Source organism: Drosophila montana, unplaced genomic scaffold, assembly GCF_035044405.1.
Source record: "Drosophila montana isolate Dmon_TW-CO22-7 unplaced genomic scaffold, ASM3504440v1 contig_1264_1, whole genome shotgun sequence".
Lineage (NCBI taxonomy): Eukaryota > Metazoa > Arthropoda > Insecta > Diptera > Drosophilidae > Drosophila > Drosophila montana.
The window spans coordinates 499,230-517,765 of record NW_026996243.1 but is presented as its reverse complement, the minus strand read 5'-3'; the positions used below and the strand labels follow the sequence as shown (position 1 = coordinate 517,765).

The 18,536-nt window shown below is 38.2% G+C and overlaps 3 protein-coding genes across 3 annotated transcripts in view; 1 reads left to right on the top strand and 2 right to left on the bottom strand.

Annotated features, from left to right (window-relative positions):
* Dop1R2 (dopamine receptor 2) overlaps window positions 1-5,406 on the bottom strand; it is a 34,387-nt gene extending 28,981 nt beyond the window's left edge. The window contains exons 1-2 of the mRNA XM_064680337.1: window positions 5,158-5,406; window positions 4,117-4,378 (exon numbers count right to left, since the gene is read on the bottom strand). The gene's annotated coding sequence lies outside the window, so the exon portion shown is untranslated. The remainder of the gene's footprint in view (window positions 1-4,116; window positions 4,379-5,157) is intronic.
* Window positions 5,407-12,730: 7,324 nt separating this feature from the next.
* ppk21 (pickpocket 21) lies at window positions 12,731-15,951 on the top strand. The gene is made up of 7 exons (XM_064679084.1): window positions 12,731-12,948; window positions 14,200-14,734; window positions 14,789-15,194; window positions 15,254-15,307; window positions 15,372-15,507; window positions 15,564-15,676; window positions 15,737-15,951. Exons 1-7 carry the CDS (start codon window positions 12,731-12,733, stop codon window positions 15,949-15,951), a joined length of 1,677 nt encoding a protein of 558 aa, XP_064535154.1.
* Window positions 15,952-16,385: 434 nt separating this feature from the next.
* Window positions 16,386-18,436, bottom strand: ppk20 (pickpocket 20). The gene is made up of 7 exons (XM_064679073.1): window positions 18,285-18,436; window positions 17,576-18,230; window positions 17,219-17,519; window positions 17,112-17,159; window positions 16,906-17,050; window positions 16,736-16,842; window positions 16,386-16,663 (listed from the first exon to the last, which is right to left on the bottom strand). The coding sequence occupies exons 1-7, from the start codon at window positions 18,434-18,436 to the stop codon at window positions 16,386-16,388; spliced, it is 1,686 nt and encodes a 561-aa protein (XP_064535143.1).
* Between the last annotated feature and the right edge of the window lie 100 nt (window positions 18,437-18,536).

Below are 18,536 nucleotides of genomic sequence, written 5' to 3'. Positions count from 1 at the left end.
CACCTATGAGAAACCCGCCACCTCTCACCACACCCACTTGTATTGTGCCAACAGCAGGCACAACTTATTCCAATAAGAAGTGTGTGTATGTGTGTGTGTGTGTCAGTATGTGGTGTGCCTGAACTAAGGCATTTGCTTTTGCCCCAGCATTGAAATATTTATATGCAAATAAATAGTTTAGCGAGCTCTCAGCTTTGGTTGCGTTGTCATTCAACTTAATGTATACGCACGTATGTAAATACATACGTTATTGGATGCTAAGCAGGAGTGGGCGTGCCAACAGCTAAGTCGTATAATACACGCTTACATAGACTCAGACACACACTATCACATACATCCTAGCGCCAAATTACAATCCCCCAGCCCGGTGTATTATTACCCGTTAATTGTGTGTGGCATGCAATTGTTAATCTATTGCACCAGTTGTGGATACACCTTTTTATACCCTCTAGCGAGCGCCATGTACCAATTTGCCATGTACCCTACATTTGAATGTGTTTCCCGTCCCACCAATAAATAAATATTTTTGCTATACCTAAACCTTCACCCAAGAATAATTAAAACGAAAGAGCAACGATTTGTATAATAAACAATTAAGAGGTTCTAGTCTGGAGCTACCGACTAGAGGATACCTGAGGCCTCTTCTTCCAAAACCAAATGCAGCTCGAGCTACGAGCTCGTTTGTTTTAGTAGTAATAAAGATCAATTTAAAAATTTCTTGGCTGGTTTCGAACTCGCAACTAACCGCACTACATACAGCCGCCTCTATTCAACAGCCACACCAGCCAAAAAGAAATAAAGAAATAGTTTCCTCGGTACGGTTCGAACTCGTAACTGACTGCGCTACTTTCCGCCGCCTCTACTCAACAGCCACACCAATAATTAAGTTTTAATGAGAAAAAAAAAACAAATTAAAATAGCAGCACAAAAAACCATGCAATCGCAATTGCAATACTGTTGATAGAATTCAAAGAAGACGCGCTTGAATGTGTGTGTACATATATACAGAAATTTTTGGAATTTGCGCTAGCTGCCGCAAACACGCGGGCAGCCAAAACACATTTTCTTTCGTGTTTCTTAACCGATCTTGATGAAATTTTTAGCAGTAGATCTTATTGTACTATAAAATATTCGTATATTCTCAAAATGGCAGTTTCATTTAAATTGTGGCTTACATTGGCGGGCAGCATATGTAAATTGGGTTATTTACTTGATTTATAGCTTTTGTGGTAGCGGGGAGGGGGCGATAGGTATAAAATGAAAGATACTGATATATATATACTATTCTAGGAGCAGCATATCTAGCTCTCATTATTTACCCAGTTTTCCCAAAAAACAAAATTTCGATATCGATTTTTATCGATTGCTTGGAAACGGAGTAAGATATCGATTATTGGAAACAAACTCGTACTGCGCATGGACTAGGCTAAATTTTCTCCAGCGTTCTGAGATCCTTGCATTCATGCATACGGACGGACGGACTGACGGACAGACGGACAAGGCTAGATCGACTCGGCTGTTGATGCTGATCAAGAATATATACACTTTATGGGGTCGGAGAAGCATCCTTCTGCCTGTCACATACATTTGCACGAATACAATATACCCTTTTTACCCATTTTCAATGGGTGCACAACATAAGAAATCTCGTATTCTATGTATGTTGAATGTTACGGGATTGTTGTAATGCTAAATGAAAAATTTTTGTATACTGCCTTGTTACTTGTTGTTTCTATGATTAGTGTGCGCCAGACTTTAATGGGAAGCCAGATAATAAATTGTACATTGGGTTAGGTCATGTGTTATGGTAATTTCATAGCTTTAATTAGTAAGCATTTAAGACTGCTTCTCATTTGCGTGTCTTCTAACATTATTATGAAATCAATAAGCGCGAAACGATAAGGGGCAACATGAACGAACTACTCAACTTAAACGCTTATGTGTTTCTAGAATTTCTTATCTTAATTGAACAATTTCAAGCTAACACAAGAACATCTGCATATATGGGTTTGGGTATTTATTCTCACTAAATATACATGGCTTAACTTTGTGCACAAATAAATTTAAGATGCACAATAACCATAAAGAAAAAATACTAATTAAATTTTAAATACTACTGAAGGAAATATCCGAAATGTGTAAAGAAAACCCCCTACAATTGATTCAACAGAATCATAAAAAAAACGGACTGCAACAGATGAATTCGTAGAGCTATACTATTTTTGTTTAAAGAATCTTTAAACGAAAATACTTTGAATAACTACAAAACAAATTGATTTTCAGCTTACTTAGCTAATTTTTATAAATAAAATATTAATAACTTATAATATGTTTTTTTTATATTTTGATAAAATGAAATGTTAAAAATTATAGATTTTTATAATTCTTTAATACAAATGAGTTATAGAGAATTGTAAGTCAACTGCAATTGCACACTCATTAAGAAATATTTACATTTAAATTACCGTTTACGATATTGTATATTCAAAAGGAGCAAAAGAAAGTTTTATAATCCTTTCATTAAATTAAACGAATGCATAACGCACTTAGTCGCACTAAAAATCTTATAGGAATCCAACATCCAAAATTTATAGCTATATGATAAGATGGTAAGGATGATGATATGAAACACAGTGAAAATAATAAATGATGGGTTGGTCAAGATATCTTGATAAGGAAAAAATTTGCTTATACAAGAATTTTATTTTCCACCGACGATAGATATATGATTTATTGACGAAGTGAAAAAGACAAACAAGGGGGCTTCTCTAAATCGACTCGGTTATTTATTCTGATCAAAAAAATATATTCTCTATAAGGACGGCGATGGATACTTCTTCTTACCCATCTCATGGCAAAATTATAACACCCTCCACAAGGGTACACTAATTATAATACCCTCTACAGGTGTATAAGTTACTATACATTTAGGTGACTTTATTTGATACGCAATTCATTTATATTTTTTAAAATCTCTACAAATACGCGACTTCTACGAAAAACAATTTTGGAAAAAGTCCGTGAAAAACATGCATTTGCATCAAAAGCAAATATGAGCTTGGTATATAGAAACTGCGCATAAACATAGTTACGCTGTTGACTTTCATTACCTTGCGCAAATAGAGAGAAAGTCATTAAAAATTTTAATGAAGAAAGTTTTTTTCTTTTGTTTCCGGCATCGTCATCGTCATCTTCAACAGCGTTGTCATTGTAGCCACCGCTTTAATTTTCTATTTAAATTTTGTTTTGTCTGCAACTTTTCGGTATATGCTCGCATATTGTTAATAACAATCAAGCCCAGACAAGGCAATCCAAGCTGAGCAGCTCCGGCGACTACCGGCTGCAGCCCTAGAGCTCGGTGCCTGGCGCCTGGTGTATGATTTATTAGAACGATAAAATGATTAAATTATAATTGATTTAAATAATAAGGACACCAGACAGATGCTGTTGACGATAATTAGCAGCACTTCACCTGTCAGTTCGCGAAGGCGCCGTAGCATTTTCTGGTTTTTGGGCCGTGATTATTTGCCTGTTTATGAAAGTATTTTATTTCTGTCAATGCCAAAAGTTAGCCGTGGGCCACAACGTTTGCTTAGGCGGCACCCTGGCTAACATTAAGAGTAAAAACTTACTAATTTATGCTAAATAGTCAACAACGCAGGCGACTAGACCCATTGCCGTCGTACAACATGGCGTATGATTAACCTAAATGTTATACTTGTCGCCGCTGTCGACTTGCCGACTTGCTGTCTGTCCTGCTGCCAAACGCCGTTTTCTATTTAAATGGCAAAACTAGAAAATAAAAAATAACGCTCAGGGCTTTGAATGCGAAAAAAAGGTCTTAGGTCCCTCTACGTCCTTGTGTGTTTGTTTATTTAGCCCATTCAAAAGGGCAACTAATTTGCGAGCAATAATAATGTCCCCAAATACAGGCAAAAGGTCAAATTTTGATAAACAACCTTCAATCCATATTACGAAATAAATATAGCATTATTTTGAACATCTTCTCCAATTAAATGTTCAGTAAATCTAAGAAGCTTCAATCAACTGAAATGCCCCTTTAAGAAAACGCTGAACAAATAAGCCCATATTCATTTTCACACACTTAAAACGCACCGTTTGCAGACTGTGGCTCCTTCCTCCTGGGGATCTCTGCTGCAGCACAGCAGCAGCTCCTGTTGCTCTTCCTGTCGATTGCAATTTTTCGTTTCACTGCGTGCTGCTGTTGTTGGGTTTTTTTCTTGATGTTTCTGTAGTCTATAGTTGTTGCTGGTTTCGTTGGTATTTTCGGGTAATTTTTCTTATATATTGCTTGGTATCCTGTCGCTTGTGCTCGTGTGGTGCTTGCTACTCGCGTTGCGGTCGAAATTGAATTTCACTTGAAAAATATATTAGCATGATTAATCACATAACGAAACAGCCTCCTCTACTCAGAGGCAGCTGAACAGAATTCACACTGGGAAAATATTAGGTGAAGTATTCTTAGCTTGTTCCTTTGAGTAGTTTTAAACGAGATCCTTCTTAATTGCTTTTTTATTTGATACATTCTTAATCTTCTTTAACTTTTGAATTATTGAGGTTTGCTTGAACCAAAAGCTTATATACAAATATATGCATAAACATTAAATTATAAATTAAGTTTAATTAATCGCCATATCATAGTATGCACATAGGTATATTTTTTTTAAATATGGTTCATTATGAGTAAATCAATAATAACTCTATAAAAACGGTTTTTAAATACCTATTACTCTAAGTTTCAGCTTATTGCTTTTAAATTGGTCCATTTACATGAATTTATCTTTTCTTGCTGAATTACAATTTTTTAGGCACACCATGAATACCATTTAAATGATTTAATTGCAAAGTATTTTGGGTAAAAAATAAAAACCTGTTTTTTCTTGTGGTTAACAAAGAATTTACTATATAAAATTATTTAACTGAATTAAAAATGTTCAAGCAACAGCAAAAATTCAAATATATCTTTTTTGTCCGTGCAAATTTTTAAAGTTATTTTCACAAGTATTACTTGTAAAATATAAAAGTATTGGCACCAACTAATTTTATTTTTAAATATTTACGAAAGTATTTCGAAATTGTATTATTTGTTTATTATTTAACTGACACTACACCAAATTTATAATATTTTTAAATTACAGTTTTAGTTACTTTAAACGAATTTTAGCTCTATTCGTTTCATTCGGCTGTGATGCGAATCCATTCAGAAATATATTTGGCAATCGCGAACTAGGAACCAACGCGTTGTGAACGTCACTGATGTAACTAACGCGAGTGAATAGCTTCAAAAACAACACGAAAGTTGGCAAAAGCAGCGGCGACAGGACGTGCCACGACAACGAATAACAGTGCCGACAGCAGCGTGGACAACGACAACAGAGACGGTGTTCGACTTCGTGCTTGGCACTGAATGACGAGCCCAAACATTTGCTGGCATTAAAGAACCTCAAATCGTGGCGCGCAACCAAATACGAGGACGATGATGGCAGTTCAGCCTGCAAGAAGCTACCATCGCACAGTTCGTACGGCAACACACATATAAACACGCGCACACACATACGCATTTACACACACTTATATTTATTGCAGCGACCCTCTGCTCGCCTCTGACAGCATACTTCTGTGCGCTGCGCTCGGCTTCAGCGCGAGCGCCGGCAAAGCACACAGCTGACGAATTGGCGCCAAAAATGTTATTGAGCAATGCGCAGGCGTGAAACTGTTATACACTTGATGCAGGAAGCCCGTCGCACAGTTAGGGTCAGGGCCGTTTCAGCGCAAAAGTGCGCCCTGTTGTAAAATGAAAAGTAAACTGCCAATGGCTTGCATCATTTGCTTAAGATATTATTTTTTAATCTTTTAATTGTTCTTGTAATATGTAAACTTTAAGCTCGATTATATAAATATCTGGAAACCTGTTCAGTTATATATATTAGGAAAATATATAATCCAGAAGAAACGAGACGATTTTGTTAATTATTCTAGACACAAGCTAATCAGCATCAAATTTAGTATAACTTAAAGTGTACTTCAAATATAGAATAATTCTCTTTATAATTGGATTATTTTGCTTGATTATTAAAATTACCACTATTTCACTATGTATTCATAAAATGCAAACACATAAGTACACCTGCTTGCCAAAAAAAGGAAAAATAAATATTAAAATCTGATGCCTGCTCTGAAGATAACAAAAAATGCAAATAAATTACTTAGATTCAAACACTTTTAGTATAAAGATATTAGGGTATTCATCTTGGACCTTTACTCTTTACTCTATTTCTAAATGATCTCCCCTCGATTATATCACATCCTCATGTACTTATGTATGCGGCCGATGTGAAACTTATTCTTTCATACATTAATCCCTTACTTCTCTCTCGTCTACAAGATGATTTGAATGCTATGCAACTTTGGTTTTCGCCCAATCAATTGCATATAAATTGTTAAAAGTGTATATTTATGACCTTCAATCGTGCTAACGATTAACGATCGTTTCATAACCAAACTTTTATTCTTGTTCGCCCTATCCTTGAATTTTCCCATCACTATCTATTTATCTTATCTACTTAACACTCTATATATCTAGCATACATTTCATTACTTCATTAATAACTTTTTTCCTATTTGTTTTATTTTTTTATATAATATAGTTAGTTTGATGATTTTTTTTTTATTTTTACTTAAGAACACTATTTTCTTCTTAGATGAAGGCTCTAATAACGTCACTGACAAAATTATCTGTGAAAATGGGCATAGCTCCCCGGACGGGCAATAAAATAAAATATCCTAATATTAAATAATTAGGAAGACACTCGTTTTTGTCGACCATTAATATGTAAAATAAATAAATAAATAAATTACTCATACTTATTAGAACTTTATTAATTCGACTTATTTAATGATCTATTTACATATGTAAATATTCCAATCAATTGTTTTGTCAGCAATTTAGGATATATGCTTATGTACATTTACAAGTACAGTCCACTTAAAGCGATAATAAATTGAGCAGAAATCTGATTAACTTGTTCCTCTGCTCATGTCAGCCTTCGCAGGCAACAGGTGCTTATTCAATTTGAGCCCAAACTATGACAAGCTCAGGATTCTGTATAAGTTTTAATACATAATGTTCTATACTGCTGCCAGGCAACATTGATCGGCAGAGATTGATTGACTCCAATTATTTCTAAAGGCTAAGCGTAACCAATCTCTGCCAACATGGAGTACCTAAACTCACACACGTCCCAATACAGTCATGCAGACTCAACAAATGTAACAGGCACCCTTAACTCCACACAGGAGCCCTTTATACAGAAACCTTTAACACTCACAGTCGCAACAAATATAGTTATACTACATTCGAATGGGGATTCCATCTGTAACAATATTGAAAGGTCCGTAAAGATACAGGACTAATTTTCTATATTGTCAAGAACTAAGGTGTGTAATTCAGAATATGGTCCAACTTTAAACTTTTAAATGCTTATCATAAATTGCAGTTTGTTAATTTAATGTCAACTTAATTTCCTCCTGCTGAAATTCACAGCCAAAAATGTGACATGAGCAAGTGCAATGAACGGTATTTAAAAAGTTGTTAAACAAACTTTCAAATTAAACACTCGGGTGCTTAAATTGTGCAGATGCCTTTCACACATACAAGCAGGCAGACAGACACACACACATACTCGAGATGGTGCAGTAGGTTGACGTGTGTAGCTTAACAGTAAAGTTCTTGTGCTTCCTTCAGCGTTTATTGCATTCTGCATGTGTTAATTCCGTTTTCACTTGATGCCCATGTCACGGCAAAGGTGTGAAAAGCCCAAAATTAATATGACTTTGTGAGTTGTTTTTACGCAAAGCCCATTAAAGTAGTCTATGAATATTATTTACTAATAATTATTCGAAAACGCTTGTAGAGAATATAATCTCTATATAAAACTGACTGACAGACTGACTGACTGACTGAATGACTGAGTGACTGACTGACCGACTGACTGATTGGTGATCAACGCACAGCCCAAACCGTAAGAGCTAGGAAGCTGAAATTTTCACTGTAGTTACCTTATGTGATGTAGGTGCACGTTAAGACGGGGTTTCGGGAAATTCCACCCGCAAGTGAAAATTTATTTTTCGCAGAATATAAACTTCTTCGGGGGGAATGCGATTTAAAGATTTTTTGGGCGAAGTTTTAAGTTGTGTCCGATTTGCTTCAAACTTATTTTCAAAGCTCTAAATAAGAACTTAATAAAGAAGTATTTCAGCGATTTGGGAAATTCCACCCGCAACAGTGGTAAATTGGCGGAAAACGGTTGTATGAAAGATTTTTGCTTACGATCCGATCGGCCCCAAACTTATTTTCAAAGATTTTTGTTCAAATACATTTGAGGGGTGTTTCACGCATCTCGAAAAATCCGTTCCTCCTTGGTGGATATGGAGATCAAAGATTTGGTGGGTGACGTTTCGCGCTCAAATTCATTTCCAACGATCTATATGAAAATTCATATGAGACGTGTTTGTCACTTTTCGCAGAATTCAAACTTCTTCGGTAGAAATGCGATTAAAAAATGTTATGGATGAAGTTTTATTTTTTCCCGATATGCTTGAAAATTATTTTCAAAGCTCTACATAAGAATATAATGAATACGGGTTTCAGCGATTTGGGAAATTCCACCCGTAACAGTGGTAAATTTTGTATTAAAGTTGTTTATTAACCGTCCGATCAGTTTCAAAATCATTTTCAAAGCTTTATCTATAACATACGTGCCACGGGCAAGGCCGGGTTGTACCCGCTAGAAAATAATATAATATCGAGATAAATAGAAAGTCAATGGGCTTAACGTGGGCTTCTGCCAAGAAGACTCAGGTTCACGGTTCCTATTATAGGATTTATTTAAGCGTCAATCAGGCCCTCCTCGGAACGTCAAGTAGCAATAAAATACACGAATTGTTGGGCATATCCTCCGTCTTGTTTAGACAAGAGGCTTATCTGAAACCTTCTCTGATTTATCATTGTCATTTAATTATTTTACAATGCATAAAAGTTATTTATTTTTCTAGATATTCTGACGAGATTCCAACAAATCCGTATCAAATCAGGCTACTATATTATGTGGCTCATGCACAACAATTGGTCGGCCAAACAAGTTTGAATTCAAGCACCGCTAGGAAATATGAGCAGAAGTGTATTGAAGTTTTGGTGTACCAAGCATAACCCATATTTCTTGTTATACTTTAATGTAAGAATGGACAGATTTAAAATGGAGTACATAGAGCCTAAATGGAAAGATATCAGTGGTTTATCGTTTATAACATACAAATATTTGTTGATTCTCTGTTGCCTTAATCCGATACTGATTTGCGATATTAAATGTTGTTTATTGGTCGAGTTAAATGAATGATATTTGGTAGACAAATTTAAGCTTCAGAAGCTACGCCATACAAATGCGTCTTCCTGCCGATAAAGGCAAAGCATAAATTTTACGTTTGCCGAGATGTTTGTAAAGTTTGATAAAATACAAGTTTTTCACTTGGCATGTCGCAAGCAAATTCCATCTACACGCCCAAATTCCATCTAGACTAAAAAATTCTTTTTGTAGCATTTGCATAGAAATTTAAAAACATTTATCAAAATTCGATAATGCTTTGAGAACATCCCAACTACAACCATTTGACAACTTTTCAACATAGTTCTCAAGCACAAGCAATTCGATGGGTTTTAACTTTGAGCCTGCTTAAGAGCTGAGGTTCAGTGGGAATTGGTGAAGCAGCCTAAATAGAAATATGAAAAGTGAAAACTGGAAGACGAAAAACAGAAATCCGGTGTCCCATACAAATAAAATGGTTTTAATATGCATAACATCAATTATAAAAAGTTTTCTTAATTTTCTCAAGTTCATAATTCAAATTGAGGTTCACACGCATGCAAGCTCTTTCAAAAGCAAGCAGCAGCAAGGACAAAAGGCAAAAACTTGCTAGGGAGAACACGCACATGCATACTTATACTCATACACGTAGGCACCAACACAAAAATACACACACACATGGATGTATGCGCACATCGTGTGCATTTGTTTATTCCTCGATTGCGTACAAACATTTACATTTGCAAAAGACTTGCTAAGAGCATTGCCAGCACCAGGAGCAGCTGCCATTCCAAATGTGTGTAAAAATTGTGCCTGCATCCAGCTGCATCTCCAGCAACGTCTCTATTTTGATGGTGCAACTGGCATTTGGGATCTGCCGGGAAGCAGCACACATTTTATATGTAAATTTACCACTTCTTCAGAAAATTATTCAAACTACTTGCAAAAAGTCAGAACGCAGCTGAAATCAATGCAAGCGGAAGTGGATATAATCAAAATGGCATTCCCTGTAAGGAAAACTTAGCTTTAGCATGTAGCACAAAGAAACTGGCAAGTGCAGCCTTGGCCGCTTTTGCAGCTCATCAGCCAAATTGACAAATCTTTGCTTAAAGCCAACCCAAACAATTTGAAATATGTATTTTAGCCGGCATTTTCCAAGCAAGCGGCTATCATCAATCACCTCGGCTCTTGGCTTTATGGCTGGTAATCCTTTAATATTATTAAATAATTAACACGACTTTGGTGGCTTGTTTATGATTTTGACACGAACACAGCACAAAGCTCAGCCGCTAGCAGCAGCAGTATTTATAAAGCTCTGCGGGGATTCAGTCATCAAAAGATAAACGCAATTATAGCGTAATTACGTGGCAGCAGCAGGGTAATGGCCAGGACGGGGGGTCACAGCGCAAATGAAGACAATGCCGCGATGCTAAACATGCAAATTAGCGTGCAAAAGTTTGACACTGACGAGCACCACGAAGGAGTTAAAGTTCCTTTTAAGCCAAATTTGCATATTTAAATGGCTTAAATGCGACACTTGGCACTCGGTCTGTTGGTAACATGCAGAAGCTCATCTTGTGCCCTGTCAGCGACTTGTTGTCACGTTTCTCTTGGCTCATAAAAGTAAGATTGAATTTTGAGCGGACGAGCGACAATCTAGGAAGGGTACGTGGTGACGCTAGCCTTGCTGGCTTTGCATGTCTAACCAGAAAGTTTACATGACTGCGGAGCTGTCTGCACTTAATAGGCCAAATGAACTTGAACCCTGGCGAGGGTGGAGTCGACAAGCCGACGGACTCCACACGCGTGTGCTCAAAGTTAACGTGAAAGTGAAAGTTTTTGATCCTGCCACGGCAACAGGAAGTTATTAACGCACGAGCTAGAGACCTTCTTGGTAATGTACTCATAAGAATGTCTTTGCATGTGTCACATCATTGAGCAGGAAATTAAATTTTTGCTCGTCATTGCATACACTTTTTTAGTATTTACTACTTTTGGAGACTTCAAGTCGATAATAAAAGATTTTTATCGCAGTCTTCAATGCTCATTTTTACTTTTGTGAAACCGGATTTTATGTATCTTTCTGGGCTCTTCTTAGCCTAAAAGCAAAGATTGTGTGCCTAGCTGCTGAGTAATACTGCGGGATTGGAGCTATCTCAACCCATTAAACTCATAACTTACTTATTGATTCTGAAGTTCACTAAATATGCCGGCACAGCAGCTAATGATTTTCTTAAAGGCTCGCAGTCCAGACCCGCAGGCTAGATGTGTTTTTCATAGGCACCCCGTTGGTATGCCCCATGCTCGGCATTCATTCAGCTAAGCCACTTCATTTCAGATCCCTTTTGTTGACTAAGTTTAGCACATTATGTATACGCAACGTGATGCTGCAAAACTAAACTAAGTAGAAAAGCAAAACAATTTAGAGTTGTGAAGATTTGTTTTGTTGCATTCAAAACACAATTGCAAACAACCAACAACGCTTCCAAATTACAGCTGGTTTTTTGGCCTTGACCATTGCTATTCATTAAGCTGGCTTATCTGACTTATCAGAATAACATGTGTAGCCCATTCACATATATATATATATATATACATACAGTAAAATCTCTTAAGTCTCTTTGTTATTCATCTTATCAATTGACCAAAACTTAGTCAAATCCCAGCAAAGTGTTTGCCACACAAATTCATAGCATTCCTTGGCGCAGTCGAAAAGTATTCGTTAGATGTGAGCAGAACAAATAAATCATACTGCCAAAGGCAACCAAACAACAACTCAATCGTCAAGACATTCCCGACGAAAACGCGCAATGATAAATCGAAAATATTTTTCCTTGTTTACACAAAGCAGTGTCGAACAACCGCTGGAGCCGACGCCCAACCGAGTGGAGGCAAGACAGAACTGTCACACAGCAGCTCTTCCTGTCCAGCACTCAATAGAACGCAACTAGAAACTCTCCAACCACTCGACGACACTCAGTGATGGGGGCAGTCGCTTAATGAACGTGCAAACAGTCGAGCAAACAGGAGATTATGCTGCCACTGGACAGAGCTTGGGCTACCTCCCAGCCAGAATCGTTGTGTAAACATCTTGCGCGTCCTTGTCCACTTGTAGCGGTGCGTCCATCCACACCCCCTCTCTCACCCCATCCGGACAGCATTCAAGTGTTAATTGTGTGCGTGATTTAAGCTTTACCCAGAGCAGCGCTCTCCCTGCCTATGCTGGACGCCAAGAATAATTGCTTTTTGATTGAGTTCAATCTGGGGCTTTTTTGGCCTACAAATTGAACTTGAACGCTCAAAAACGTTCACTCATCAACTGCGACGCAATCCAGCAGCACTCAAGCAAAATGTACTATCCGCAGGAGCTGACACAGCCACGAGCACGTCGCCCGCTTTATGGGAATTACATCAATGAAACTGCTCTACGTCATCAAAAAGTCGGCCGCTGCTGCAAGGAGAGCAAGTTTCTAAAACTAGTAACCCCCTATCTTAAGGAATACTGTGCTTCCTCTTCGGTGCATGGAATTCAATACTTGACAGATCCAAAACTGCGTCATTTTGAAAGGTGAGCCTAAAGAAACATAACTATAAGCAATAATAAAATAATAAATTTAAACAAAAAGAACTATCATTAGAATAACGAGGAGTTATTAACAATATACGCATTATATAGGGACTACCTGGAATTTCCAGCGTATGCCCAGTCCATGTTTTGTGCCTCCAATTTTAAATATAATTTTTTCACCTATTTTCCGTCCGTGGAAAATTTAAATCTTGATCTTTACGTCTAAATTTTCATATTTTCAAACTTATCGAAAAGTTAGAATTAACTGTTTCCGTACATGTTAGTCTGGTGAAGAGAATCCGACTTTTTTAGTCAAACTGGGATTTTAAGACAATCGTTTAAAAAAATAAAAAATATCTTTGGAAAAGATTTTGAACCCAATCAGATGGGTAACAAAAAAATTTCAAAATTTCCGCCATATTTTCACAGATGGGAGTGAATTTTCAAAATGCTAAAAATCGTATTCATCATGTCATTATATAAAGCTTTAAAAATGAGCTTGGGTCTGTTTGCGCGAAACTTTGAACTTCACTAAAACCCTGAAACCTTGAAAGCCTACTCATCATCAAGGCGGTGCGGAAGCGAGAAGCACACATCAATTGAATATTTACAAAGATCTTTCAAGGCCGATACAATAAGTTGCTTTTAACCACTCTCCGGCAATTTTCCACGGTTACAATGAGATTTATATTTAGAGATAGGCATGGGCCTGACATAAAATATAAATTTATTTAATGACTGCTTAAATAGCATCTAGGGCTAATTACAGGACATCAACGTCACATTGTTATAGTTAAAATCAATATTTAAAATAATGTTCGTATTTGTCGAAGACTTCAAAGAATTAAAAGCTCTAAAATAAGCAAAATTTATATGTTAATGGATACATACAATAGGGCATAAAATAAAAAAGATCTCTTGGTTTCCCAGAATAAAAACATTATTTACACATTGAACCAAGATGTTCAATCGACTCAAAGAGAAGCATTTGACTTTTTTTCGTTGCAAGTTCATAGCTTCTGAATGAAAGAATGTGTTGTCAAAATTTCAAGAGCAGAAACTACAATTCAGTTCTAGATATAGGTTATTTCCTAGTCTCCCAACTAAGTAGTTAGAGAACCTTTGTATGACTGTGACCTTAACTGAAATTGCAATCCTTCGATTGCCGCTAACTTATTCTTCTTATAAATACTTTTATGGAGCAAAATGAGCGTTATTTGTTTTTTCGTTTTAAACTGCTCAACTGTTTAGGTTGATATGGCTACTGATTTTGGTAGGCACCTTTATATGCGCCACAATTGTCTATGTTGACCTGACCGAGCTATACAACTCCGCGCGTGTGCACACAACCATCGAAGACAGCATGCTGCCGGTATTCTATGTGCATTTCCCAGCTGTTGGCATTTGTCCACGCAGTCGCATCAATTGGCCAAGATTGCAGGAAGAGGTGCCAGCTTTCTTTATGGGTACCAATGCCACCGCGGAACAGAAAGAGCTCTTTAAAAGCTTCTTTACGGCCGCCTCTGCTATGCACTTCAATGATATGCGGAGCCTGGAGAGCTTCTTTAAGAACTCGTCCCTTGCAGCAAGTATTAGCCAGCTGGATGGATTGGATGTGACAAAGGTATTGGAGTACATGAATCTAGATTGCGGCGATATCTTTTTGGAGTGTAACTGGCGGGGCAAACCGCACAACTGCTGTGAGATTTTCGAAATGCAGCGCACCGAATTGGGCATTTGCTGGGTCTTTAATTCGGCAGTCAGTGCACAGATGCGACAACGACAGGTGGGTACTTAAAACTGAAAATAATTTGATAATTCGTAAGTATCCCCTTAATAGAGGGAAGACAAGTACTATCCACGCCACACTGCACAATCTGGCCCCGGCACTGGCCTAGAAGTAGTCATGGCCCTTAACAAAACACTAGCTAAGCCTGGATTGCGTGGTGTATACGTTATGGTAAAGCAGCCGCAACAATGGAGCGAGGCAGCACGCTGGGTGCCACACGACTCCCATAACAGAATCAGTGTGACGCCCCGCTACACTGGTTCCGATTCAAGAACTCGAGTCCTCACGGCAAGGGTAAGACGTTGCATTTTCCCTGATGAAATTCACGATCCGCACTACAAGAATCTACCGGGCTTTGTTTACTGGCGTGGCAACTGTCGCACAAAATGCCACCAGGAGCATGTGATTGACCTGTGCAAGTGCTCACCATCTCTGCTCTTTCCCCGCAGTCCAGGGGGTGAGTATGAACTTGACTTTGGGTTGACTTCTTTAACTAATTAGACTGACTCACTGCAGATAACTTTACGGACTGCAAGGCCTCTGACTTTAAATGTCTTTACGAACACAGATGTAAGATATAGACGTCTTATCACATGCATAACTCCTTCTGAAACCAACATTGTATTCCTTTTAGTGACCTTTAGCGTGGAACGCCTTCCACTGGAGCAGCAATACGTGGATAACGTGTACAAGGATAGCATGAACTGTGACTGCCTAAACAGCTGTTCTCAGCTGGTTTACGATACCATCTTCAGCAACAGTGCTATGGAGTAAGTCAGTATTCCTTAGTATATCCTAACCAGACCATAACAATTCCACATTGTAGCTCCCAAGAACTAAATGCTGAAGTTATTAGCATGCACCTGGAAGTTTTCTTTCAATCACCTTGGTTTATCAAATACCAGACGCATATGCGCTTCACTTTTGTGGAACTTCTGGGTGGGTTCCATACACTACTCAGTCAATGTAAAAATTAAAGTCTATATCCCTAAATTACAGCTAGCTTTGGCGGCATTATTGGTCTATTTCTTGGCGCCTCGCTCCTTAGCGCAATCGAGTTGGTCTACTACTTTACGATTGGCCTCTATTTATATTTATATCGCGGCAACAGAGAGTCCAATCAACACCCACTGACACCACTACCTACAGCTCCCATCACACTGCACTTCCGCCGCAAGATAACACCTAAAAAATTGTTTATTGATATTAAATAATAAAAACAAGAACGCAGAGTTATTTTTGATGTGTCGATAATTAAATACCGTAACCCTATGGTAATGGACGCAATATAACTTTGGTATTGTACACACAACATTGTTGTTCATAAGATGTTTGGTATTATATAGGCACTAAGATTTTCAGTGTATTGAATTTTCTACCAGCCTATTAAATTCTGAGTTTCAATTACTATGTTAAAACTTGATAAAAAGATTTCAGCTTTCAATCGATTTTCGAGTTTTATTAAATCTAACCGACATCTTCAATGCATTACATATTTCGTGCAAAAGGATATATAAATGTAGAACTAAGAATTAGATGAGCATTATCAAGCGAAATATCGGCATTGTAACTCAAATACATATGAAATAACTTATTGGTTTGTTAGTAAAAATAAAGACATCCATAAAGAAAGACAAGAATATAATATTCACCACGCGTTGGTTCTGTTATTAAACGGATGCCGCAGTTTGCTTTTGGCCAGTGATTCCGCAGGACCAGATTCCGCTTCCTGGTGAATGTGACTCACTTCGTTACGCAAGTAACGCATCCCCTTGGACCACATCGCTTTGAGTTTCTTACGAAGAACGACATAGTAGTTGTTATGATAAAGGTGTAGAGCAAATCCGACAGTTAAGAAGTAGAGCAGCTCAACACAACTGACCATAGAGGCGCCCAGGCAGAGGCCAAATATTCCGCCAAGATTAGCTGGGAGAGAAAATAAATATATGGTATGTATGTGCATATACTATTTAAAATTCTATATTGCAACTGAAGTACCAATCAAATCAATGCTGCTAAACTCGAGGCTTGTGCGAAACGTTATCATCATTTCCACTTGATAATGCACATCCACCTTGAAGAACTTTAGAGTCGGTGATGCGGGCCTATGTAGCACAGAATAACAGTTATGAAAATATTGCCAATTAATTTTTATAGAATAACTCTACAATTCTCTAGAAGACAATGGCAGCGTTGTTGTGGACGTATAGTACTCCAGCAGATTACAGTTGACCAGACAGGGACAGATCATGCCCGGTTTGGTGGCGCTGAAGTAATCATCCTCCTCCAAGTGCTTGTCATAACCAAAAATATCTGCAATATACATTTTAATAAATACTGCTCGAGTTGCCAAGAAGCAAAGTTTGGGCCTTGCCATTGTGACGCGAAATGCAGCGCAGACTGGACGCAGTGCAGTTCTTGGCTAAAGTGCAGAAAAAAGTCATAAGTGAGACAGCAGTATCCAATGGAGTGGTCGCTCACCTTTCTGATTGCTTAGAAAGAAAATTGGCAGTGAGCAATTGCACAGTTTGACCAAATAGGACTCATGACAGTTGGTAAGGCAGTTGGAAAGCAAAAAACTCTTACTAAAGCGACCCGGAGCAACGCTGATGCCAAAATCAACGTGCTCGTCCGTGAAGTGGCAATTGCGACGCTCCGGCGGAATGTTGCGCGTGGTGTTGTCGGTGCGTGTCAACAGAGGCCGCACAGACACATGAGTTTCAGTGTTGGGCGTTATGGAGTAAACCGCGTTAGATACTTGGTTTGGCTTCTTGATCATAATCTGCAAGTTGACAAGTTTAATAAAAAGTAGTCAAGATAAATGTGCGGTCTATTCACAAACACGTTATCCGTGGCTGAAGTATGTGGGCGCTTAAAACGCTCATCCAGCAGTAAATTGAAATTGAGACCCGAGCTCTGACCGGCCTTGGCGTTGTGCTTCGGATAGTAAGCGGCGCCCTCACGCTTTTTAATTTCCTTTGAACGATCCGATAGTTCCGAGTTGAATACCAAGCAGAAACCATACTCAGTCTTCTCCAGCACAAAATAGTCGCAGCAATTGAAGGACGATTGTCGCCACTTACAAGAGCCAGGCACCAGAATATCCTCACAGCGTATCGTCAGGAAGTGGGCCAATGCGCTTATGTTGATAAAATCCAGAATCTCTAGATGTTCATCCTCCATTTCGGAAGTGCTATACTCAAAGTTGGCAAACCTCAGCGTTTCCAGGTATGTAACTAGAGTCGTAAATACTTCGACGACATCTTCAGTAGCATTTACCGGCAGAAACTGTGCCTTGGCCGCATTAAGCTTGCTCCAGTTGATGCGGTTATCCGTGCAGACGCCCACAGCCGGGAATTGTACATAGAAGACTGGATACTGCGAATCGTCAATTACTGTTTGCAGCTTCTGCGCTCCATAACGCTCCGAAAGCAGCATATAAAAGGAGCAGCAGAGCGTAACGCTAATGATGAGCAACACGCTCCAGATGAATCTACTTTTAGAATACATTAGTTAGTTGGCCTGACGTAGAACTCGTAAGGAGCACCTCTCAACATTATGTAGCCTCGGATCGTAAAGATAGCGTACACAGTGTATGGTTGATCTTTCACAGTAGTAGCGAAAGTATTCGCGAACCAGCTCCATAAAACGCCTCTCCACATCCTTATCCAACTTGGCAGCGTTCTCTGCCTTAACCATTTTGTTACTGTGCATGCTGACAGCTCGCTCTGGCTTTATTAATGCGATTCCCATAAAAGTTTGGTGTTGTAATTGCCGTGCTGAATTTATGACTAGATAT